The sequence below is a fragment of the Oncorhynchus clarkii genome, chromosome 28, assembly GCF_045791955.1.
Source record: "Oncorhynchus clarkii lewisi isolate Uvic-CL-2024 chromosome 28, UVic_Ocla_1.0, whole genome shotgun sequence".
NCBI lineage: Eukaryota > Metazoa > Chordata > Actinopteri > Salmoniformes > Salmonidae > Oncorhynchus > Oncorhynchus clarkii.
Genome location: NC_092174.1, coordinates 32,367,384 through 32,392,769, shown reverse-complemented (window position 1 = coordinate 32,392,769; position 25,386 = coordinate 32,367,384). Strand labels below are relative to the sequence as shown.

The window sequence follows — 25,386 nt, the reverse complement described above, 5'->3', positions numbered from 1 at the left end:
TTATTGACTCATTATGGGGTAGTGTGTGTCGGCCAGTGAAACAAAATCTCAATTGAATCCATTTAAAATTCAGGCCGTAACAACAAAATGTGGAGAAAGTCAAGATGTGTCCAATAGTGTCCAGGTCAGTGTCAGTCGTGATGAGGATGCTGCCGTAGAAACTGTACTGTGCTTCTGATCAAATGTTCTGTTAAACATAGGTCTGGCCTTAACTTAGATTTGTAGAAGCAAAACAAAGAGATAGGTGGTTGTTTTCTTTGACTTACAGTTGAAGTCAGAAGTTTACATACACTAAGTTGACTGTGCCTTTAAAGAGCTTGGAAAATTCCAGAAAATTGTCATGATTTTAGAAGCTTCTGATAGGCTAATTGACATCATTTGATTCAATTGGAGGTGTACCTGTGGATGTATTTCAAGGCCTACCTTCAAACTCAGTGCCTCTTTGCTTGACATCATGGGAAAATCTAAAGAAATCAGCCAAGACCTAAAAAAAAAAAAAAATGGTAGACCTCCACAAGTCTGCTTTATCTTTGGGAGCAATTTCCAAATGCCTAAAGGTACCACGTTCATCTGTTCAAACAATAGTACGCAAGTATAATTGTCAGGAATTGTGAGAAACTGAGTTTAAATGTATTTGGCTTAGCTGTATGTAAACTTCCGACTCTAACCATACATGTCCCCTTTCCCTGCAGCCACTAAATCAATGGCTTATCTTTTTTACAATCTTTGCCTTTCAAGTCCAACACTTGTTGAACAAATACAGTATCTAAGGCATGACACAGCAGCAGAGGCAGAACGAGGGAAACGTCTGCAACCCTGTTCCTTAAAATTAAACAGATTCAACTGTATAATACGTACGTTTATTAGCAACTTATTACATTTCATATATACTCTTAAGATAAATACTACATTGCAAAACAAAAATTGTTACTAAAATTGACCAATGAAAAATAATCTCTGACCCTGCCCTTTGTAAGAGGCATCTCCAGTTTGTCAGTGAGTAAAAGAGAAAGAGGGAGAGATCACTTATCCAGCATCAGTACCACACACAAGTGAAGGAGACAGGGGAGACACAGGGACTGAATTGCATAGCAGCTGAGACCTTTCCAATCTAAGACAGGAAAATAGAATAATCCTAAAGTGAGACCTCATTTATATATGACTTAATATAAATGAGTAAGGCACTACTCAGTAATAGAACATTCATTCCTAACCTAAAATAAAAAAGTTAGACTTAATTAAATAAAAGTTAGACTTAATTAAAAACCTGAATGTTTCAATATAAATTAATATTCCCCCGAACAGACCTAAAAATGAAGCAATGCAATAAGCAATGTTTTCTTTGGAATAAAATCGTGACAAAACCCCTACCCCACAGTGCCTTCGGAAAGTATTCAGACCCCTTGACTTTTTCCAAATGTTGTTACGTTACAGCCTTATTCTAAAATGTATTCAATAAAACAAATTCCTCAGAAATCTACACAGAATACCCCATAATGACAAAGTGAAAACAGGTTTATACATTCTTGCTAATTTATTAAAAACAAAAATCAAATACCTTGTTTACATAAGTATTCAGACCCTTTGCTATGAGAATCGAAATTAAGCTCAGGTGAATGGTGTTTCCATTGATCATACTTGACATGTTTCTACAACTTGGAGTACACCTGTGTTAAATTCAATTGATTTGACATAATTTGGAAAGGCACACACCTGCCTATATAAGGTCCCACCATAGACGGTGCATGTCAGAGCAAAAACCAAGCCACGAGGTCGAAGGAATTGTCCGTAGAGCTCCGAGACAGGATTGTGTTGAGGCACAGATCTGGTGAAGGATACCAAAAAAATTCTGCAGCATTGAAGGTCCCCAAGAAATCTAATTGTATTGTTCACATACACATATTTAGTAGATGTTATGGCAGGTGTAGCGAAAGTGCTTTCTAAACAGTTGCCTCCATCTTTCTTAAATGGAACCACCAAGACTCTTCCTACAGCTGGCTGCACTGCCAAACGGAGCAATCGGGGGAAAAGGACCTTGGTCAGGGAGGTGACCAAAAACCCGATGGTCACTCCGACAGTGCTCTAGAGTTCCTCTGTGGAGATAGGAGCACCTTCCAGAAGGACAACCATCTCTGCAGCACTCCACCAAATCAGGCTTTTATGGAAGAGTGGCCAGATGGAAGCCACCACTCAGTAAAAGGCACATGACAGCCCGCTTGTAGTTTGCCTAAAGGCACCTAAAGACTCTCAGACTATGAGAAACAAGATTCTCTGGTCTGCTGAAACCAAGATTGAACTCTTTGGCCTGAATGCCAAGCATCACGTCTGGAAGACACCTGGCACCATACCTACGGTGAAGCATGGTGGTGGCAGCATCATGCTGTGGGAATGTTTTTCAGCAGCAGGGACTGGGAGACTAGTCAGGATCAAGGCAAAGATGTACGGCGCAAAGTACAGAGAGATCCTTAATGAAACACTGTTCCAGAACACTCAGGACCTCAGACTGGGGCAAAGGTTCACCTTCCAAAAGGACAATGACCCTAAGCACACAGCCAAGACAACGCAGGATTGGCTTCGGGACAAGTCTCTGAATGTCCTTGAGTGGCCCCGCCAGAGCTCGGACTTGAACTTGATCGAAAGTCTCTGGAGAGACCTAAAATAGCTGTGCAGCCATGCTCCCCATCCAACCTGACAGAGCTTGAGAGGATCTGCAACTCCCCAATACAGGTGTGCCAAGCTTGTAGCGTCACACCCAAGAAGACTCAAGGCTGTAATTGCTGCTGAAGGTGCTTCAACAAAGTACTGAGTAAAGGGTCTGAATACTTGCAATGTTTTATATTTTTAATAAATTAGCAAAATGTTCTAAAAACCTTTTTTTGCTTTGTCATTATGGGGTATTGTGTGTAGATTAAGGGGAAAAACAAATCAATTTTAGAATAAGGCTGTAATGTAACAAAATGTGGAAAAAGTAAAGTGGTCTGAATACTTTCCGAAGGCACTGTATGCTTAAACAAATAAAAATATATTTAAACACTTTTTTGGTTAATACATGATTCCATATGTGTTATTTCATAGTTTTGATGTAGTCACTATTATTCTACAATAATAGAAATCAGTAAAAATAAAGAAAAACCCTTGAATGAGTAGGTGTGTCCAAACCTTTGACTGGTACTGTATGTATAGTACCATAGGTATGTACAAAGATTGTGTGTGTGTGTGTATCTATCAAAAATCGAAACCATCAAAATATTTGCCTGAACTTTAAAATATTACATTTAGCTTTTTACACTAGTCTGTACTAGAAAATATAGACACAACGATCCCTTCCATAATGTGTATGAGAATGTATTTGTAATATAAAAAAAAACAACATATTTCCATAATTTTCATCTGTGAACTGTTTCCTGCCCCCATGAACAAACTGATTTAACTTTCAACCCTTACTTTTCATAAAGTCCTGTAGATAATATTGTCGAGACAGGCACAATGCGCATAACTACAATACAACTCTTTGGGGCAAGACAAGGGAAAATGTGGACATGAGCTCGTCATACAATATACTATTTTGCTAGATATTACAGAGGTAAGTTTTAATAACAGTTCTTAACCCAAGCCAGTGATGACTGGAGATATCATCTGGTTCTATTTTTGCAGTCTAAAAAAAATGTTTCAGGCATGGGTGCTTGTGCTATGAAAGAGAGACTGGGGAATCAGAGCCTCAACGTTGCTACTAGTAGTGTTAATGCTGACAGGATGTGTCGTTGTAGAGATGGGTTGGAAATACAGTTTAGGATTTTTCTGGTCTTATGGCTGTTATCTGAAGTATTGCTGTTATCAACATTGCTTTTGTTGATAGAGGTTTAATAGTTGTTAATATCGTCATCAGAGATGTCTGTTTTTTTGCTGTAATTGGTATTATCTGTGTTTTGGATGTTGGTCTCATTGGTGTTGCCTGGATCTGAGGACTGCAGCTCAACCCGTATGCCATTGAGCTCCACCAGTCCATCATGCAGCTGGGTCGCCACCTCCCTGATCTTGGCTGCAAACTCTGACTTGGCTCCCTTCTTCAGCTCCTTGGAGTCCTTAGCCACAAAGTAGATGTCCATGCCCACAAAGAGGCCGGTGAGCACTCCGGTGGCCATGCTGGCAATCTGGACAGCTCTTGCAGCGGTGCTGCCCGCCACGTTGGCTATCTGCACCACACGCATCATCTCATTGGCATTAATGAGGATGGCCTTCCCGGCCATGGCACCATCCTCGTAGATGTTGTTGAGGCCCGGGAAGTCGCGGTTGTACGCATGCTTCTTCATCTTCAGCAGGTCGAACCTGCGCAGACTCTCAATCCCCTGCTTGATGAACAGCATGCACTTGTTGATGTCGGTTATCTTCTCCTGGTAGTCCGTCACGATGGCCTCCACCTTCTTGCGGTCCATGGAGTTGTTGACCGTGTTGGAGATTCCGGCTCCAGCCGTGGTGAGGCCACCCGCCGTGGCCACGCCCAGCCCCACCGCCGTGACAATCAGAGAGGTTCCGAAGGTGACGGGGGCCAGGGCGAGGCCTACAATGGTACATACGCCTCCTACCGCGCTGGTGGAACCACCAGTGATTTGGGCGATCTTAGTCTTCTTGTTGAAACAGTCGAGGGCGTCTGCAATGTTGTTAAGGTCAATGACGTGCTGCCACAGGCTCTCTGCACGCTCTGAGAACAGCTTGTTGAACACACGGATACCTTTCTGCACCTTCTCAGCTGTCACTGCAAACACCCTGGAAAACAAGTTCAGATGAATTAGTATTATCCATGCTTACTTACTATAGTATGATTTACCCATTTACCAGCTTTATAACATGGCTGTTCTATACAGGTGCACGCACATAAGGTAACACCCAACATAAGGAATCACTTACTTGGCCTCCTCTTTCTCAGTCATGTCATGCTCTTGAGGCATGTCTTCCCACTCTGCAGCAAAAGAGAAAGGGCTTCATTTGGATCAAGTTTAAGGAATACCCCTACGCTAGTACTGTGTGTATGTGTGCATGTTTCGGACTCACGCTCCACTGTGCTCCACCACTCCATCAGGCCATCCATATTCTGCTGAGACACACATTTTCCCAAATCAGCTTCAGAAAGTCATACTTTTCAATCAAAAATCTATTTAAAATCAATTGCACAACTCCATGGCAGTTAGAGGAAACCAAGAGTGAAAAGTAAATCTGTGGGTATTTAAGAGCACAGATTGATATTATTAACATTGTTTACAGAAACCAACCTGCTGCTCTGGCTCCGCTGGATTAATACGGAATACCTCCAATTGGTCGAATAGTGATTTATTTCCACCTTTGTTCTGAGAGGGCAGGGGTGATAAATGACATGCTGTTATGTATACATTCTACACACTAAAGAAAAGTAGAACATTTCTTGGCAAACCAATGTTTTTGCTGCCAGTGTAGCAACCAAGATATAGAGACAATTAATCAGAGATCAGATTCACAGGCCAGAACTGAGAAAATATGTGGTCAGTTTCAGATTTCAAGTTGCGATTTTGGATTTCAGTTCCTTTCTCTGCTGTTTTGCAGAAGTGGAGCATCTAAAATCTTCCAGGGTTAAAAGAAACAGGAAGCAGGGGAACAAGTTTAGGCAAATAGCAATCTAATCAATTCACAATGCAAAGTAAGGGGTGAGGTGGTGTGGCTGGGTTTTTGGTAGGTAGAGATAAAGAGAACAGAAGATAAAAAAATTGTAAAAAAATCTTAGTTGGGGGTCAGAGAATACCGTGTGGGAAAATCCTTCCAGTGACCAAGAAAAAAAAAAGAGCTAGTCATCTAATAGACCTCATGTGACAGCCATTTTGAAATCCTGGGCCACTTTACAGTCTGTTAACTGTGGCAGTCAAGCAATCGCATACACAAACAAAACCTCAGGAGTGACGGTTGTACAGTAGATATCCATTAAAACAGCACGGGTATCTGGCAGAACAGTGTTAGTAGGAGTGTCAGGGTGCAGAGCTACCTCTGTTGAGTCACTGACTGAAACTCCCTGCTGGGGTTCACGCTTCTTGGTTTTACCCTGAAACAGACAATAATCAAATATAACAACTTTTACACTAGAGGACTCTAACAGTTATCCCACAACGGAACCATAATATGCATATTGTAAACCATAGTTAACACCTGGAGGAAGGGAACTACAATGTACACAATGGGAGATCAACAGATGTGTGTGCATGAAAATAGGAGGTTTGAACGTTACCTTGCCTCCAGCACCGCGTGGCATGAAAGGATTGTGTCTCGTGGGTTCTCGCATCTTGGCCTAAGAACAATAGAATGCAAATCAATACATTAACGCAAAGGGCAAGTAAAGGGAAGTGTTAATTTGGTTCACCTAGTGGTTAAGATAGGCTAGTGGTTAGAGCGTTGGACCCGAAAGGTTGCAAGTAACCGAAAGGTTGCAAGTTCAAATCCCTGAGCTGACAAGGTACAAATCTGTCGTTCTGCCCCTGAACAAGGCAGTTAAACCCACTGTTCCTAGGCCGTCATTGAAAATAAGAATGTTCTTAACTGACTTGCCTCGTTAAATAAAAGGTCAAATAAAAAAAACATTAAAAAAAAAACTCAGTGTCTGTTAGAAACATGGTGAGAAAATCTGGAAAACACCAGCATTTAATCATGGAATAATCTTAACTGAATTGAAGTGAAACCCTGATATTTGCATGAACACAGCAAGGATAGAGTACTGTGCCCATATTCCTAAAGCGTATCAGAGTATGAGTGCTTATCTAGGATCAGGACCCCACCTGTCAATATAATCATTACGGTCTAAAAGCCCAAACTAATCCTAGATCAGCGCTCCTACTCCGAGAAGCTTTGTGGATACAGGTCGAGGTCTAGGGGGATGTAGAATTTAAGATGAAAACAAACTTACTGATGTGCTATCTGTAAGTTTAACCACGGCCTCTTCTTCATCCTTGTCCTCTCCCTCTTTTACCACCGGGAAGAGAGATTCACCCTCTTTAAGGCATTCATCATCACATTGGTCCTAGAAAATAAATTACAGATAAGGAGTGTGCATATGTTTGCGTGTGTGTGCGAGCGTATGTGCGAGCGTATGTGCATGCGCTTACCAGATTGTCTTTTTTTGTATTTTGCTGACCACGTCTGGCTGGTCTGTTTATCTCCTGGAAACATAAGACAAAATCCTCCTATATGAGCCACCATGACACAGGATAACTGATAGATACAGATAATTTAGATATGATTATAAATCCTGACCAGTCAATCATCCAAGCCTACCTCTTCTGTGGGTCTAGGAGGAACCACTGGAGTTTCAGCAGTTTTCCCTTTCCTCTCACTCTGCATCATATTACGGTTAGCCTGAAATAGTCAGAAGGACGAATATAGTCACCATCTGAATTGTGCATTAATTAAACAGAGATACCGGTACACTACATATACAGATGGGTCAGAAATGATTGACATCCTTGATAAAGATGAGCAGTAATAACTGTATAAAATAAACAATTCAAATACTGAGCTATATTGTATGCTCCATTATATTTTATACTAAAACAATTGCTCAGAGGAAGACTTTGTTAACAATACTTGTTTTTTCTCAAAAAGGGTAGGGGTCAAAATTGACACCCCTAAATAATCTTAGAATTGAAGTGTCAAAAGTTTAGCATTTGGTCCTAGAATGCAATGACAACATCATGCTTGGATGCATTTGCAGTTTATTTTAGTTGGGTTTCAGATTTAGTGCCCAATAGAAATTAATGGTATATAATGTAGTGTGTCATTGGAGTCATTTTTATTGTAAATAAGAATATAATATATGTTTCTAAATATATTAATGTGAATTAGGGATGACCCCAATTAGTCAACGGGTCGATTGTTTGGTCGATAGGTTGTTGGTCGACCAAGATTTTATTTTGTCAAGCAGTAGCACGTATATATATATACACAGTGCCTTGCGAAAGTATTCGGCCCCCTTGAACTTTGCGACCTTTTGCCACATTTCAGGCTTCAAACATAAAGATATAAAACTGTATTTTTTTGTGAAGAATCAACAACAAGTGGGACACAATCATGAAGTGGAACGACATTTATTGGATATTTCAAACCTTTTTAACAAATCAAAAACTGAAAAATTGGGCGTGCAAAATTATTCAGCCCCTTTACTTTCAGTGCAGCAAACTCTCTCCAGAAGTTCAGTGAGGATCTCTGAATGATCCAATGTTGACCTAAATGACTAATGATGATAAATACAATCCACCTGTGTGTAATCAAGTCTCCGTATAAATGCACCTGCACTGTGATAGTCTCAGAGGTCCGTTAAAAGCGCAGAGAGCGTCATGAAGAACAAGGAACACACCAGGCAGGTCCGAGATACTGTTGTGAAGAAGTTTAAAGCCGGATTTGGATACAAAAAGATTTCCCAAGCTTTAAACATCCCAAGGAGCACTGTGCAAGCGATAATATTGAAATGGAAGGAGTATCAGACCACTGCAAATCTACCAAGACCTGGCCGTCCCTCTGAACTTTCAGCTCATACAAGGAGAAGACTGATCAAAGATGCAGCCAAGAGGCCCATGATCACTCTGGATGAACTGCAGAGATCTACAGCTGAGGTGGGAGACTCTGTCCATAGGACAACAATCAGTCGTATATTGCACAAATCTGGCCTTTATGGAAGAGTGGCAAGAAGAAAGCCATTTCTTAAAGATATCCATAAAAAGTGTTGGTTAGAGTTTGCCACAAGCCACCTGGGAGACACACCAAACATGTGGAAGAAGGTGCTCTGGTCAGATTAAACCAAAATTGAACTTTTTGGCAACAATGCAAAACGTTATGTTTGGCGTAAAAGCAACACAGCTGAACACACCATCCCCACTGTCAAACATGGTGGTGGCAGCATCATGGTTTGGGCCTGCTTTTCTTCAGCAGGGACAGGGAAGATGGTTAAAATTGATGGGAAGATGGATGGAGCCAAATACAGGACCATTCTGGAAGAAACTCTGATGGAGTCTGCAAAAGACCTGAGACTGGGATGGAGATTTGTCTTCCAACAAGACAATGATCCAAAACATAAAGCAAAATCTACAACGGAATGGTTCAAAAATAAACATATCCAGGTGTTAGAATGGCCAAGTCAAAGTCCAGACCTGAATCCAATCGAGAATCTGTGGAAAGAACTGAAAACTGCTGTTCACAAATGCTCTCCATCGAACCTCCCTGAGCTCGAGCTGTTTTGCAAGGAGGAATGGGAAAAAATGTCAGTCTCTCGATGTGCAAAACTGATAGAGACATACCCCAAGCGACTTACAGCTGTAATCGCAGCAAAAGGTGGCGCTACAAAGTATTAACTTAAGGGGGCTAAATAATTTTGCACGCCCAATTTTTCCGTTTTTGATTTGTTAAAAAAGTTTATATCCAATAAATGTCGTTCCACTTCATGATTGTGTCCCACTTGTTGTTGATTCTTCACAAAAATAAATAGTTTTATATCTTTATGTTTGAAGCCTGAAATGTGGCAAAAGGTCGCAAAGTTCAAGGGGGCCGAATACTTTCGCAAGGCACTGTACACACACACACACACACACACACACACAGCTCAAAAAAATAAAAGGAACACTAAAATAACACATCCCTGAATCTGAATGAATTAAATATTATTTTCTTTACATAGTTGAATGTGCTGGCAACAAAATTACACAAAAATTATCAATGTAAATCAAATTTATCAACCCATTGAGGTCTGGATTTGGAGTCACACTCAAAATTAAAGTGGAAAACCACACTACAGGCTGATCCAACTTTGATGTAATGTCCTTAATACAAATCAAAATGAGGCTCAGTAGTGTGTGTGGCCTCCACGTGCCTGTATGACCTCCCTACAATGCCTGGGCATGCTCCTGATGAGGTGGCGGATGGTCTCCTGAGGGATCTCCTCCCAGACCTGGACTAAAGCATCCGCCAACTCCTGGACAGTCTGTGGTGCAACGTGGCGTTGGTGGATGGAGCGAGACATGATGTCCCAGATGTGCTCAATTGGATTCAGGTCTGGGGAACGGGCGGACCAGTCCATAGCATCAATGCCTTCTTCTTGCAGGAACTGCTGACACACTCTAGCCACATAAGGTCTTGCATTAGGAGGAACCCAGGGCCAACCGCACCAGCATATGGTCTCACAAGGGGTCTGAGGATCTCATCTCGGTACCTATTGGCAGTCAGGCTACCTCTGGCGAGCACATGGAGGGCTGTGCGACCCCCCAAAGAAATGCCACCCCACACCATGACTGACCCACCGCCAAACCGGTCATGCTGGAGGATGTTGCAGGCAGCAGAACGTTCTCCACGGCGTCTTCAGACTCTGTCACATCTGTCACATGTGCTCAGTGTGAACCTGCTTTCATTTGTGAAGAGCACAGGGCGCCAGTGGCGAATTTGCCAATCTTCGTGTTCTCTGGCAAATGCCAAACGTCCTGCACGGTGTTGGGCTGTAAGCACAACCCCCACCTGTGGACATCGGGCCCTCATACCACCCTCATGGAGTCTGTTTCTGACCGTTTGAGCAGACACATGCACATTTGTGGCCTGCTGGAGGTCATTTTGCAGGGCTCTGGCAGTGCTCCTCCTGCTCCTCCTTGCACAAAGGCGGAGGTAGCGGTCCTGCTGCTGGGTTGTTGCACTCCTACGGCCTCCTCCACGTCTCCTGATGTACTGGCCTGTCTCCTGGTAGCGCCTTCATATTCTGGACACTACGGTGACAAACACAGCAAACTTTCTTGCCACAGCTCGCATTGATGTGCCATCCTGGATGAGCTGCACTACCTGAGCCACTTGTGTGGGTTGTAGACTCCGACTCATGAAACCACTAGAGTGAAAGCACCGCCAGTATTCAAAAGTGACCAAAACATCAGCCAGGAAGAATAGTAACTGAGAAGTGGTCTGTGGTCACCACCTGCAGAACCACTCCTTTATTGGGGGTGTCTTGCTAATTGCCTATAATTTCCACCTGTTGTCTATTCCATTTGCACAACAGCATGTGAAATGTATTGTTCACAGAAGTGTGATTGACTTGGAGTTACATTGTATTGTTTAAGTGTTCCCTTTATTTTTTTGAGCAGTGTATATACATACACATACGTACAGTGGGGCAAAAAAGTATTTAGTCAGCCACCAATTGTGCAAGTTCTCCCACTTAAAAAGATGAGGCCTGTAATTTTCATCATAGGTACACTTCAACTATGACAGACAAAATGAGAAGAAAAAAAAATCCAGAAAATCACATTGTAGGATTTTTAATGAATTTATTTGCAAATTATGGTGGAAAATAAGTATTTGGTCAATAACAAAAGTTTCTCAATACTTTGTTATATACCCTTTGTTGGCAATGACAGAGGTCAAACGTTTACTGTAAGTCTTCACAAGGTTTTCACACACTGTTGCTGGTATTTTGGCCCATTCCTCCATGCAGATCTCCTCTAGAGCAGTGATGTTTTGGGGCTGTTGCTGGGCAACACAGACTTTCAACTTCCTCCAAAAAGTTTCTATGGGGTTGAGAGCTGGAGACTGGCTAGGCCACTCCAGGACCTTGAAATGGAAAGAGGTTTTCACTCAAAATCTCACGATACATGGCCCCATTCATTCTTTCCTTTACACGGATCAGTCGTCCTTGTCCCTTTGCAGAAAAACAGCCCAAAGCATGATGTTTCCACCCCCATGCCTCTTAGTAGGTATGGTGTTCTTTGGATGCAACTCAGCATTCTTTGTCCTCCAAACACGACGAGTTGAGTTTCTACCAAAAAGTTATATTTTGGTTTCATCTGACCAGATGACATTCTCCCAATCTTCTTCTGGATCATCCAAATGCTCTCTAGCAAACTTAAGACGGGCCTGGACATGTACTGGCTTAAGCAGGGGGACACGTCTGGCACTGTAGGATTTGAGTCTCTGGCGGTGTAGTGAATTACTGATGGTAGGCTTTGTTACTTTGGTCCCAGCTCTCTGCAGGTCATTCACTAGGTCCCCCCGTGTGGTTCTGGGATTTTTGCTCACCGTTCTTGTGATCATTTTGACCCCACGGGGTGAGATCTTACGTGGAGCCCCAGATCGAGGGAGATTATCAGTGGTCTTGTATGTCTTCCATTTCCTAATAATTCCTCCCACAGTTGATTTCTTCAAACCAAGCTGCTTACCTATTGCAGATTCAGTCTTCCCAGCCTGGTGCAGGTCTACAATTTTGTTTCTGGCATCCTTTGACAGCTCTTTGGTCTTGGCCATAGTGGAGTTTGGAGTGTGACTGTTTGAGGTTGTGGACAGGTGTCTTTTATACTGATAACAAGTTCAAACAGGTGCCATTAATACAGGTAACGAGTGGAGGATAGAGGAGCCTCTTAAAGGAGAAGTTACAGGTCTGTGAGAAACAGAAATCGTGCTTGTTTGTAGGTGACCAAATACTTATTTTCCACCATAATTTGCTAATAAATTCATTAAAAATCCTACAATGTGATTTTTCTGGATTTTTTCTCTCATTTTGTCTCTCGTAGTTGAAGTGTACCTATGATTAAAATTACAGGCCTCTCTCATCGTTTTAAGTGGGAGAACTTGCACAATTGGTGGGTGACTAAATACTTTTTTTGCCCCACTGTATGTACATATACACACACCAAAAAAAGAAATGTCCCTTTTTCAGGACAAGGTCTTTCAAAGATACTTCGTAAAAATCCAAATAACTTCACAGATCTTCATTGTAAAGGGTTTAAGCACTGTTTCCTATGCTTGAACCATAAACATGAACATGCACCTGTGGAACAGTCGTTAAGACACTAACAGTTTACAGACAGTAGGCAATTAAAGTCACAGTTATGAAAACTTATGACACTAAAAGAGGCTCATCCTGAGATGACCCTCTAGCATGACAATGCCACCAGCCATACTGCTCGTTCTGTGTATGATTTCCTGCAAGATAGGAATGTCAGTGTTCTGCCATGGCCAGCGAAAAGCCTGGATCTCAATCCCATTGCGCACTTCTGGGACCTGATGGATCGGAGGGTGAAGGCTAGGGCCCTTCACCCCAGAAATGTCCGGGAACTTGCAGGTGCCTTGGTGGAAGAGTGGGGAAACATCTCACGGCAAGAACTGGCAAATCTGGTGTAGTCCATGAGGAGGAGATGCACTGCAGTACTTAATGCAGCTGGTGGCCACACCAGATACTGACTTAATTTGATTTTGACCACCCCTTTGCTCAGGGACACATTATTCCATTTCTGTTAGTTACATGTCTGTGGAACTTGTTCAGTTTGTGTCTCAGTTGTTGAATCTTATGTTCATACAAATATTTATACATGTTAAGTTTGCTGAAAATAAAACAGTTGACAGTGAGAGGAGGTTTCTTTTTTTGCTGATATATACACACACACACACTAAGGTTGGAGTCATTAAAACTCATTTTTCAACCACTCCAAACATCTCTTGTTGACAAACAATAGTTTTGGCAAGTCAGTTAGGACATCTACTTTGTGCATGACAAGTCATTTTTCCAAAAATTGTTTACAGACAGATTATTTCACTGTATCAATTCCAGTGGGTCAGAAGTTTACATACACTAAGTTGACTGTGCCTTTAAACAGCTTGGACAATTTCAGAAAATGAGGTCATGGCTTTAGAAGCTTCTGATGGGCTAATTCACATCATTTGAGTCAATTGGAGGTGTACCTGTGGATGTATTTCAAGGCCTACCTTCAAACTCAGTGCCTCTTTGCTTGACATCATGGGAAAATCTAAAGAAATCAGCCAAGACCTCAGAAATAATTGTAGACCTCCACAAGTCTGGTTCATCCTTAGGAGCAATTTCCAAACACCTGAAGGTACCACGTTCATCTGTACAAAAAATAGTACGCAAGTATAAACACCATGGGAACACACAGCTGTCATACCACTCAGGAAGGAGACGCGTTTTGTCTCCTAGATATTAACGTAATTTGGTGTGAAAAGTGCAAATCAATCCCAGAACAGCAAAGGACCTTGTGAAGATGCTGAAAGTAACAGGTACAGATGTATCTATATCCACAGTCAAACGAGTACTATGTCGACATAACCTGAAAGGCCACTCAGCAAAGAAAATCCACTACTTCAAATCCGCCATAAAAAAGCCAGACTACGGTTTGCAACTGGACATGGAGACAAAGATTGTACTTTTTTGAGAAATGTCCTCTGGTCTGATGAAACAAAAATAGAACTGTTTGGTCATAATGACCATCGTTATGTTTGGAGGGAAAAGGGGGAGGCTTGCAAGCCAAAGAATACCATCCCAACCGTGAAGCACGGGGGTGGCAGCATCATGTTGTGGGGGTCCTTTTGCTGCAGTAGGGACTGGTGCACTTCACAAAATAGATGGCATCATGAGGCAGGAAAATGATGTTGATATATTGAAGCAACATCTCAAGACATCAGTCAGGAAGTTAAAGCTTGGTCGCAAATGGGTCTTCCAAATGGACAACGACCCCAAGCATACTTCCAAAGTTGTGGCAAAACGGCTTAAGGACAACAAAGTTAAGGTATTGGAGTGGCCATCACAAAGCCCTGACTTCAATCCTATAGAACATTTGTGCGCAGAACTGAAAAAGCATGTGCGAGCAAGGAGGCTTACAAACCTGACTCAGTTACACCAGCTCTGTCAGGAGGAACTTATTGTGGGAAGCTTGTGGAAGCCTACACCGAAACATTTGACCCAAGTTAAACAATTGAAAGGCAATGCTATCAAATACTAATTGAGTGTATGTAAACTTCTGACCCACTGGGAATGTGAATAAATAAATAAAAGCTTAAATAAATCTCAACTATTATTCTGACATTTCACATTCTTAAAATAAAGTGATCCTAACTGACCTAGGAGTGTGCAAAGCTGTCATCAACGCAAAGGGTGGCTACTTTGAAGAATCTCAAATATGAAATATGTAGATTTGTTTAACACTTGTTTACTACATGATTCCATATGTATTATTTCATAGTTTGATGTCTTCACTATTATTCTACAATATAGAAAATAGTAAAAACAAAGAAAAAACATTGACTGGTACTGTACGTATTCAGACTCTTCGCCTATGAGACTCGAACTTAAGCTCAGGTGCATCCTGTTTCCATTGATCATGCTTAGGATGTTTCTACAACTTGGTGTCCACCTGTGGTAAATTCAATTGATTGGACATCATTTGGAAAGGCACACACCTGTCTAAATAAAAGGTCCCACCATTGACAGTTCATGTCAGAGCAAAAACCAAGCCATGAGGTCGAAGGAATTGTCTGTAGAGCTCAGAGAGAGGATTTTGTCGAGGCACAGATCTGGGGAAGGGTATCAAAAAATGTCTACAGCATTGAAGGTCACCAAAAACACAGTTTCCGCCATCTTTCTTAAAAATGGAAGAAGTTTGGAACCACAGAGACTCTACCTAGAGTTGGCTACCTGGTCAAACTGAGCAATCGGGGGAGAAGAGCCTTGGTCAGGGAGGTGACCAAGAACTCAATGGTCACTGACAGAGTTCCTCTGTGGAGACGGGAGAACCTTCCAGAAGGACAACCATCCCTGCAGCACTCCACCTTTCAGGCCTTTATGGTAGTGGCCAGACGGAAGCCACTCCTCAGTAAAAGGCACATGACAGCCCGCTTGGAGTTTGACTACCCTTAGAAGTAGGCCTGTAGGCTACCTGGCCTGCTCGCAAATGTAGGAATAGGAATGTGCCCATTTGGGGATCTGATAGTATTTCTGATTGGCTGTAGAGCTTCTCAAAGTAATGTTTTCTTCACCTAAATAGCAAGCAAACAAAGTATGTTTTTACATCCATTGAGAATGACAATAGTTCAATGTATTTTTAAAATCTTTCCAGCTCTCTCCCTTTCGATAACCACTCAGCGTGAAAGGAAAAGATGTCATGCTCCGATCCAGTGGAAACGTCATCAAACAGACCTATCTGATAACTTCTTGACTTAGACAAATAGGTTCCGGTTCTCATTTTTGGTGCTGGTACTGTTTAAGTACAGGAGCTCCACAATACTTTTGAGATAATATTCTATAAGAGGAACAGAAGCTCAAGCAGTAGAGCATTTGAGGTGTCGGTACTCAGCTCTAGTGAGCTCCTGCCCAAGTCAAGCACTGCTTCATATCCCTTGCGTAAATAGCCTACAGCTGTGTCTGTCCTGAGCTCACTGGCACAGAAACTGAGCGCCCAGAATATTTTATACAATGTTGCAAGTTCGTTAGGCAAGCATTGGGCCAGACCAAAGTTAATACAATGTTTAAAGTTGGTTGCAGACAGGCCATGCGTAGCCAATGTGATTTATAGGTTATTTATTTTTAAAATCCGAATATTTTCTACTTGCAGGCTGCAATGTTTTTATTTGTTGTCTTTATGTAGGCACATTTTTTTACATAGTTGGCAATGGCAATAGGAGTCACTTTAGGTTTTTATCATTTTTATTCAAATTTGGATAGAATTTTGATTAATCACATGACAATGACTGAGATATGAAGACGTTATTATAAAACAAAACTGTTCCACAAAAATGTGCTTATGAAGACCACAACTGGCACACAGATAGGTAGAAATAGTAAGATAAATTGGCATGCTACATGAGAAAGGTTGCCGACTCCTCATTTAGCCTATTACCGGCAACTTCAGGAGAGTAATGGCAGAATCTGCAAAAGCCAGCAGGAGAGGGATGAGAATGGTTTGGTCAAATGTATGTTTTTCTTCAGCTTATCTAGCTAGATGTCTGGCTCCCGAGTCATTTGTGTTTTATTTAATTTAAAAAGCATTAGACAAGCTCAATGCATATAGTTGATTTTATTAAAACACATAGTGTCTATATAGGTGAAAATACTCATAAAAAAAAAATAAATTGGTGAATCGAACAGATGACTTTCAGGCGACTAAGTATTTATTTTTTGGTCCGGGACAGCCCTAATGTGGATGCTTCAATGATTATGGATAATCCTGAATGAATCGTGAATAATTATTAGTGAATAGTTACAAGAGGATCAAAGATCATACCCCCAAGACATGCTAACCTCCCCATGTTAATGGTGAGAGGTTAGCAAGCCTTGGAAGTATGATCTTTGACCCTCAAATTAAATTCAGACCCCACTATAGATAACACACATCCAAAAATGAACATGACTGGTGTAAACCATACCTGATTGTCGTTCGTCTCTCTCTTCTTCAGTCTGTCATGTAAGGCTGTATCCTTCAGCTCCTGTGGAGAGGTGACAGACAACCTCAGTAGAGATATATAAAACATTTGACATACAGTAAGGAGGAGCAGTTTGCCTACCTCTTCAGTGGGTCTGGGAGGAACTGCCGGCTGTGTTTCAGTTCTCTCCTTCCTCTCTCTCTGGATCAGATTGCTTTTGACCTGACAAGGACACTCACAGTCAATCACTGTTCTGTTCCTGTGACTTTGTAGGAGTTAGAGAAGCAAAGGCTGGTGGGAACTTTAGGAAAAGGTGGAGACAAGGAAGAGAGGGGACTTTCGAAAGAGAGAAGCAACTTTGATTGTGTGTATGGTCTTGATCTTCTATCCTTCCCACAAGGATAGTAAAAGAACATTTCCAATGTCCCCACAATCACAAAGGCTATTTTCAGTTATGTTTAGAATTATGGTTAGTGGTTAGGTTTAGGGTAAATAAGATTTAGAATGGAAATCAATTTTAGGTCTCCGCTAGGATAGTAGAACAAGTGTGTGTGGTATAAATGTAACAAACTCACTGTTTTTTGCTTTTCCTCTTCCTGCCTTTCCTTGTCCCTGAGTAACTTTGCATCTTCATTGTCCTTCTGAACAAGGAAAGACATTGTTATTTTAAAGGGATCATCCTTCTCACCATATTGATTAACTTCTCTGCAGCATCACCACTTGCACTGAACTCAAAACCACCAACACAAACCGACACTATCACGACTTTGAAAACATCACGCCATCATAATCCTAACGAACATTTCACAAAAATCATAATCATTGATACAAGCACCACCACCAACAGTTAAATTAATTGTAATATTTACTGTAGTTAAAGAGCAGAATGGATTCATTTTTGATATGGCTCCATTGGTAATTCTGACAGAAATAACATGCAATACGACTTGAATTACATAATGAAACAGGAACAGTAACAGATGAACAGGGCCGTGCATAGGAATGTCTGTGGCTGGGAAGCTTTTCTGTGGTGGCAGGTGGCTCTTCAACATCTGATCCTGGTTCCTTATATACAGTGCCTTCAGAAAGTATTCATAACCCTTGACTTACTCCACATTTTGTTGTGTTACAGCCTGAATTCAAAATGGATTAAAATAAATATTTTTTTATATACACACACAAAAACGCATCATGACAAAGTGAAAACATGTTTTTAGAAATGTTAGCTAATTTATTGAAAATGAAAAATAAATATAATTGACATAAGTATTCACACCCCTGAGTAAATACAGTGATTGGCAGTGATTACAGCTGTGAATCTTTCTGGTTCTGGTGTGAGTTCTTCAAGTTCTGTTAAATTGGTTGATTATTGCTAGACAATCATTTAAGTCTTGCCATAGTTTTTCAAGCAGATTTATGTCAAAACTAACTCTGCCACTCAAACATTCACTGTCTTCTTGGTAAGCAACTCCACTGTAGATTTGGCCTTGTGTTTTAGGTTATTGTACTGCTGAAAAGTAAATGTATCTCCCAGTGTCTGGTGGAAAGCAGACAACAAGGTTTCCTCTAGGATTTTGCCTGTGCTTAGCTCCATTTCATTTCTTTGTTTATCCTGAAAAACTCCCCTGCCCTTAACGATTACAAGCATACCAGTAACATGATGCAGCCACCATTATGCTTGAAAATATGGAGAGCGGTACTCAGTAATGTATTGTATTTAATTTGCCCCAAACATAAGACTTTGTATTCAGGACAAAAAGTTAGTTGACACATTTTTGTGACCACCAGATGCATATCTGTATCCCCAGTCATGTGAAATCTATGGATTAGGGCCTAATTTATTTATTTAAATTGACTAATTTCCTTATATAAACTGTAACTCAGTAAAATCATAGAAATTGTTGCATGTTGCATTTATATTTTGTTCAGTATGTTTGTTCTCGGGCTGTAGATGTTGCCACCATATTCAGCTCAAACTATCAGTCTCAAGCATCGTTATAAATGTAATTACTCTATCTTCATAGTTCAAACTGTCATATGATAGTGAAAGAAAATAAGCACAACCTATGGAAAAACCACAGGAATTTCATGCAAAATCATGTGATTTTTTACAAGTGAAATCTATTTTTTTCTGGAGGGAAAAAGTGTAATCTCATTGGCTAGTACAACAGCTATGATGTCTTACTTTGGGAGTTGATTTAAAAGGATTCAGCTTGTTCATGGCTCCAACCAGTTTGTTCTGACAGATAAAGACATAAAAAAGAAATTAAAAGCTGCTTATTATTTGCTGGGGGTGTTATATGAAGCGATCCAAATGCAACCTAGTTGCATGCAAAACAAATTGGAGGAAAGTTACATTGTGTAACACCAGCCTCACCTTTGAGGTCTTGTCTGAGAGACTGTCACTGCTGGCTGACAGATCACTGTGTAGATAGGTTATCCTGAAACAAAGAAAGGGACACATGTTTTACAGTTAAGTACATTCTGAGTTGAGATTCCATATTGATGAATAAAGAGTACAGCAACAAATTAGACCAAAATGCTTACCTATTTGGTTTTAGAGTGTTTTTCAGAAGAGGTGAGATTCTCCTTTGATCCTGATGTGTTTTCAGCCTTCTACTTTTCCTGCAATTAAAGATGCCATCAATATCATTAAAAAAAAAGTATAAATATTGAGGGGGGGGATATAACATAACAGCACTGCCCTCTTTCTACACTAGGCTGCTCATTGTGGATTAATTCAGAGGATTTAGAAAAATACACAGAATGATTGGTCAATGGTTATGGTTCTTGTATTAAAGAAAACCTATTGTAGCGAATTTGGGGGCAGCCCAAACCGGGTCTCGAGCCCGGATCCGGCAATTGTCAAGCCAACACCTTAACCGTTATGCCAAGAGATTGCTAGGTGTTGGGTTGGTCACTACATTATACTCTCTTCCTTTGGGAAAGAATGTCGCCGCGTTTCAATACTATACCAAGTCCCTCGTGTGCACGCCTCTCCGATGGCCTAACGGGCACCCTCCCACTTCCGACACCAGTGTAGTGAATTCGCAGGGTAGCCCCGACCAGGACTCGAACCCAGGTCCAGCAACAATGAACCCCTTGAAGAGGTCGCTAGGTGTTGGGTTGTTCGTATCAATATGTAGGCCACTCAGTTTCACCATAATTGAACTCTCTCTCAAAAAAAAAAACTTGCCCACGGTTGGCTCAGTGTGAACTACAATTCCGACGCTAAGTTTCATTTGTTTAGAAAAACGCGTTAATCATAGCTTGCAAAGCGGTTTTCGAAACATATGATGATATGCCCCTTATCTTTCACATTCATAACAGTGAGAAAGAATCTTTAAAATAAAAATACACACTTACTGTAGCAGTTTTGCACAGATCCATATGCTCTGTGTGCCTCCAGTTGATCAACTACACTCCCTCCCCACTTACAGTGCATTCAGAAAGTATTCAGACCCCTTGACATTATCCACATTTTATTACAGCCTTATTTTAAAATGATTTAAATTGTTTTCCTCAATCTACACACACTACCCCATTAACGACAAAGCGAAAAACGTTTTTAAAATTGTTTTGCAAATGTATTAAAAATAAACAGAAATACCTTAAGTATTCAGACCCTTTGCTACGAGACTCGAAATTGAGCTCCGGTGCATCTGGTTTCAATTGATTATGCTTGAAATGTTTGGAGTCCACCTGGGGTAAATTCAATTGATCAGACATGATTTGGAAAGGAACACACCTGTCTATATAAAAGGTCCCACAATTGACAGTGCATGTCAGAGAAAAAAACCAAGCCATGAGGCTGAAGGAATTGTTCGTAGAGCTCCGAGACAGGATTGTGTTGAAGCACAAATCTGGCGAAAGGTATCAAAAGAAATCTGCAGCATTGAAAGTCCCCACAGTGGCCTCCATCATTATTAAATGGAAGTCTTGGAATCACCAAGACTCTTCCTAGAGCTAGCCGCCGGCCAAACTGAGCAATCGGGGGAGAAGGGCCTTGATCAGGGAGGTGACCAAGAACCCCGATGGTCACTCTGACAGAGTTCCAGAATTCCTCTGTGGAGATGTGAGAATTTTCCAGAAGGACAATCATCTCTGCAGCACCAATCAGCCATCTATGTTAGTGGTCAGATGGAAGCCACTCCTCAGTAAAAAAAAGGCACATGACTGCCCACTTGGAGTTTGCCAAAAGGCACCTAAAGGACTCTCAGACCATGAGAAACAAGATTATCAGGTCTGATGAAATCAAGATTGAACTCTTTGGCCTGAATGCCAAGCGTCACATCTGGAGGAAACCTGGCACCATCCCTACAGTGTAGCATGGTAGTGGCAGCATCATGCTGTGGGGATGTTTTTCAGGGGCAGGGACTGGGAGACTAGTCAGGATCAAGGGGAAGATGAACAGATTAAAGTTTTTTTTTTTTTAATAAAAAAAATTAAAAGACTACTCCAGAGCGCTTAGGACCTCGGACTGGGGCAAAGGTTCACCTTCCATCAGGAGAACAACTTTAAGGAAACAGCCAAGAGAATGCAGGAGTGGCTTCGGGACATGTCTTGAAATGTCCTTGAGAGGCCCAGCCAGAGCCCGGACTTGAACCTGATCGAACATGTCTGGAGTGACCTGAAAATAGCTGTGCAGCGACAGTACCCATCCAAGCTGATACAGATTGAGAGGATCTGCAGAGAAGAATGGGAAGCTCCCCAAATACAGGTGTGCCAAGCTTGTAGCGTCATACCCAGGAAGAATCGAGGCTGTAATCGCTGCCAAAGATGCTTCAACAAAGTACTGAGTAAATGGTCTGAATACCTATGTAAATGTGATTTCAGTTTTTTATACGTTTTCTAGAAACCTATTTTTTCTTTGTCATTATGGGGTATTGTGTGTAGATTGATGATAAATAAAAACTTTAATCCATTTTAGAATAAGGCAAGGGGTCTGAATACTTTCCGAACGCACTGTATGCTTACACACAGATGTTCCGAGCACGCTCGATGGCTGCCTCGGTTTTCCGTTAACACGCGTAGCAATATGGAGATATGTCTGTGCGGAAACCCTAAATGATGTCGTAAAATACCCTGATATGAAAAATACATTATACGGTTTCCAAAACCGTACCGTAATTTGCGTTACCTTTTAGAGAAGGCCTCGGGGCTCTTAAGAAGACCCACGATAAGTAGATGATTAAACTCAAACGATTTAGGATGGAGTTGAAAAGCAACTACTGAAGCTCTGACATAACAATTTTGTTTTTAAAAAGAAACAACTGGTTTCAGCACCCATAGAATAGCCCCCAATGACGGAAGACAGAGTGGACTACCTGTGCTAATTAGCTATCTGCGTCTCTGAACACCTGTGTGTAAACGGAAGACTGTCGACACTGAAAAATACTGACGGCTGCAAAAAAAATTAAACAATGTATTTTTTTGTGTAGTGTAGCTGTACCTGCCATGATTATTATAATTTGTAAAATGTTATTTTGTTTTAGTACAAGGAAAATTGTAAACCCATGTGGGCTGGGCACTGGTAGGTGTGTGACGCTTAATAAAATCATATAAATAAACCGTGTGTATTTTGCGTTTGTGAAATGGTTTTAAATGTGCTAGGAAAGTCGAGGGATTTATGTTTATAGAACCGTAAGGCAATTGAGAATCGATTCATGTTTAGATTGAGTATTTAGCGGGTTTGGCTTCCAGAGGCATTTCGTCTATAAACGGGACATTTAATGTCCTTTGATGATACGGAGTAACTTTAGGCTTCTTTAGTGCATTATTGGGCTATGATGGGCTAACCATGACTTCTCCCTCACACTCCAAATCCACAATGGCATCGCCCTTTCCGATCCTGTCAAAACAAATGTTAACTATCTCTATTATACAGGAGCAATTTATGGTAAGTTTAAAAATGGACACCACAGATCAAAACATCACTTAAACGTATAATCAAAACCGTTTCAACATGATTCGACGCTTACCATTACAACTGCCTACTGGTTGTTTATCTGTGATCTTCAAGCAATATACGCGTTGAAAGCCTTTTTCGATCATAAAAGAAGTTGCTGTGGTTGCTGAAATGTAGGCTGTGCTGAATAGTTGTTCTTCGGTTTATTAAACTAGCAGTTGGCTTGATTCTTTACCAGTTGTTGAACTTTTCTTTTTAGGCTGTAACACTAGCTAAAGTGTGTTACGTCACATATGTAATAATAACTATGTTCGCTTCCATTACTTCTTCTTTAAGGTTTATTGGCAGAGTACACCCAAAAATGTGTATTGCTGCCACCTAATGTGCGGGATGAAAACAAAAAGATCCCAAAAATGGGAACATTCTTGGGTTGGGGGAAATATCCATACAAACTACCAACAAAAACACACAAAAATGGGGGACATCTTCCATTGCCAATACCCCTTGGATATCTTCCGCTGTGAACTCCTGAAGTACTAGATACTTTTCAGCTGCAGCCACAATGATGTCCAACTTCTTCGTAATTTGTGCCATACAGTAAAGAACAGTTGCAATGAATGCTCCAAAATCCACCTTTTTAACCCACAGCGTATCCGTTTCTCTTGTTTGACACAAAAGTGACCTTGTCTACAGTCCATACAGGTTGTTTTCTCCCCCTCTGCTCTCGTACTAGCCAGTTTCCCTCAGGGGAATCCCTGTCGCAACCGGATGCAGTTTGATTGCCATTTTAAATGGAGGTCCAATTCACCAACGTTACCCCCTTGGCCCTCAATTTAGCTCGAGGGAGCAGGTAAAGAACTTTGATCACTTGTGGGGTTGATCTGACACACTTTTTTTTTCTTTTTTTTGTGTAATTTTTATTAATAACAAATCAATACATAAAGCACATGAGGGAACACAAGCATACATAGATTACAGACAATAGACAATCGAGCTAGGGGGTACAATATCACATTACAATTACACAAGGACCTTAAGGGACATGCATATACTTACAAATCTAACAGCTTTTTTGTTAGTAGAGCATTTAACCGTCTTAAAATACAGTTCAATTTCTTTTTGTAGGGTACGAAAATGTGGTTTTCTGTTTGTAAATTTACATTTGTGTATATGAAATTTGGCCAAAAGAATAATGAAATTAATTACATAAAAATGATTCCGCTTATTTCTATTGTATGTAAAGAATCCAAACAGTACATCTCTCCAGAATAGTGTAAAATCTTCATAAATGTGTTCAATTATAAACCTACTGATGTCTTGCCACAGTTTTCTTACATGCATACAATGCCAAAAAAGATGCAAAACTGTTTCTGGGTGGTCATTACAAAAGGAGCAATTTGAGTTGATGTTTTCCTTCTTCATATAGTGGTTGTCAGGATAATATTTATGAATAATTTTAAAGGAAACTTCCTTAATTTTGTTAACAAGTAGGAATGTGTGTGGCAACATCCAAACTTTTTTCCAACAGATATTATCAATAAATCCATTCCAATAAGGCATGACACAACATCCTGCTGAAACAAGGATCGTATCGCTCTGTTGTTGAATGGACCAAAAGAGAAACAAATCTTTCCTACTGATGAGTCAACAGGGTCAACAGAAGGTAGGCTCTGAGGGTCAGGTCTTGACATGTTCCTGAATAACATAGCAACACCTGAGGGAATGGCATCTAAAACAATTGCAAAATCTTTAGGTGTTACAGGGACCTTGTAAAGTGATAAGAATTCTTTATAACTGAGTAAAAGACCCTCTGCATTTACCAGTTGGCTCACCAATAGGATATTATTTCGGAACCAATATTCTAAAAACAGAGAGGTATTTTTATACCATATATCCCGATTATTCCATATATAATATCTGTGTGGAGAAAAATTGTGTTTATAAATTAAGGACCATGACAAGAAAACCTGCTGATGAAAAGCAGAAAGTTTCACTGGAACTTTGTCAATATTATAATTGCAAAACAACATGAAGTTAAGGCCACCAAAAGTAGAGAAGACATGATGAGGAATAAAATTCCAGATAGAAGTGGGTCTTCTTAGGAATTGTTTTATCCAATTGATGGTTGATCTGACACACAATTCAATGTAAACTGTAGTCACGTGTCATACTCCGGTGGCCGCAAAGTGTCATATTTAATCAACATGGCTGCATTTTTAGTCATGTCAGATAAAATTATGATGCTAGCTTGCTAAAAAAAAATGTTTGATTAAATTGATTGTAGCGTTTGCAAATTG

The 25,386-nt window shown here is 40.8% G+C and overlaps 1 protein-coding gene across 6 annotated transcripts; it reads right to left on the bottom strand.

The window, feature by feature from the left end:
- Positions 1-844: 844 nt before the first annotated feature.
- LOC139386986 (apolipoprotein L4-like) lies at positions 845-23,808 on the bottom strand. 6 transcript variants are annotated; one of them, XM_071132911.1, is made up of 17 exons: positions 23,163-23,800; positions 19,729-19,806; positions 19,559-19,604; positions 19,367-19,420; positions 17,757-17,822; positions 17,323-17,403; positions 17,185-17,244; positions 13,735-13,875; positions 7,288-7,368; positions 7,119-7,172; positions 6,920-7,033; positions 6,248-6,307; positions 6,008-6,064; positions 5,268-5,342; positions 5,050-5,092; positions 4,906-4,957; positions 845-4,764 (listed from the first exon to the last, which is right to left on the bottom strand). In XM_071132911.1, the coding sequence occupies exons 4-17, from the start codon at positions 19,400-19,402 to the stop codon at positions 3,861-3,863; spliced, it is 1,824 nt and encodes a 607-aa protein (XP_070989012.1). In that variant the 5' UTR covers positions 19,403-19,420; positions 19,559-19,604; positions 19,729-19,806; positions 23,163-23,800; the 3' UTR covers positions 845-3,860. The 6 variants fall into 6 exon arrangements, with proteins under 6 accessions (XP_070989012.1, XP_070989013.1, XP_070989017.1 ...); XM_071132912.1 differs by lacking the exon at positions 13,735-13,875 and adding an exon at positions 18,138-18,314 and having other exon boundaries at positions 23,163-23,377; XM_071132916.1 differs by lacking the exon at positions 13,735-13,875 and having other exon boundaries at positions 6,248-6,301; positions 23,163-23,808.
- Between the last annotated feature and the right edge of the window lie 1,578 nt (positions 23,809-25,386).

Coding starts and splice junctions, on each gene's coding strand:
- LOC139386986 (XM_071132911.1), bottom strand. CDS start 19,402: ATGAACAAGCTGAATCCTTTTAAATCAACTCCCAAA. Junction 17,404..17,756: donor AAGAGGAAAAGCAAAAAACA/GTGAGTTTGTTA, acceptor TGTCCTTGTCAG/GTCAAAAGCAATCTGATCCA. Junction 6,065..6,247: donor CACGCGGTGCTGGAGGCAAG/GTAACGTTCAAA, acceptor TGTCTGTTTCAG/GGTAAAACCAAGAAGCGTGA.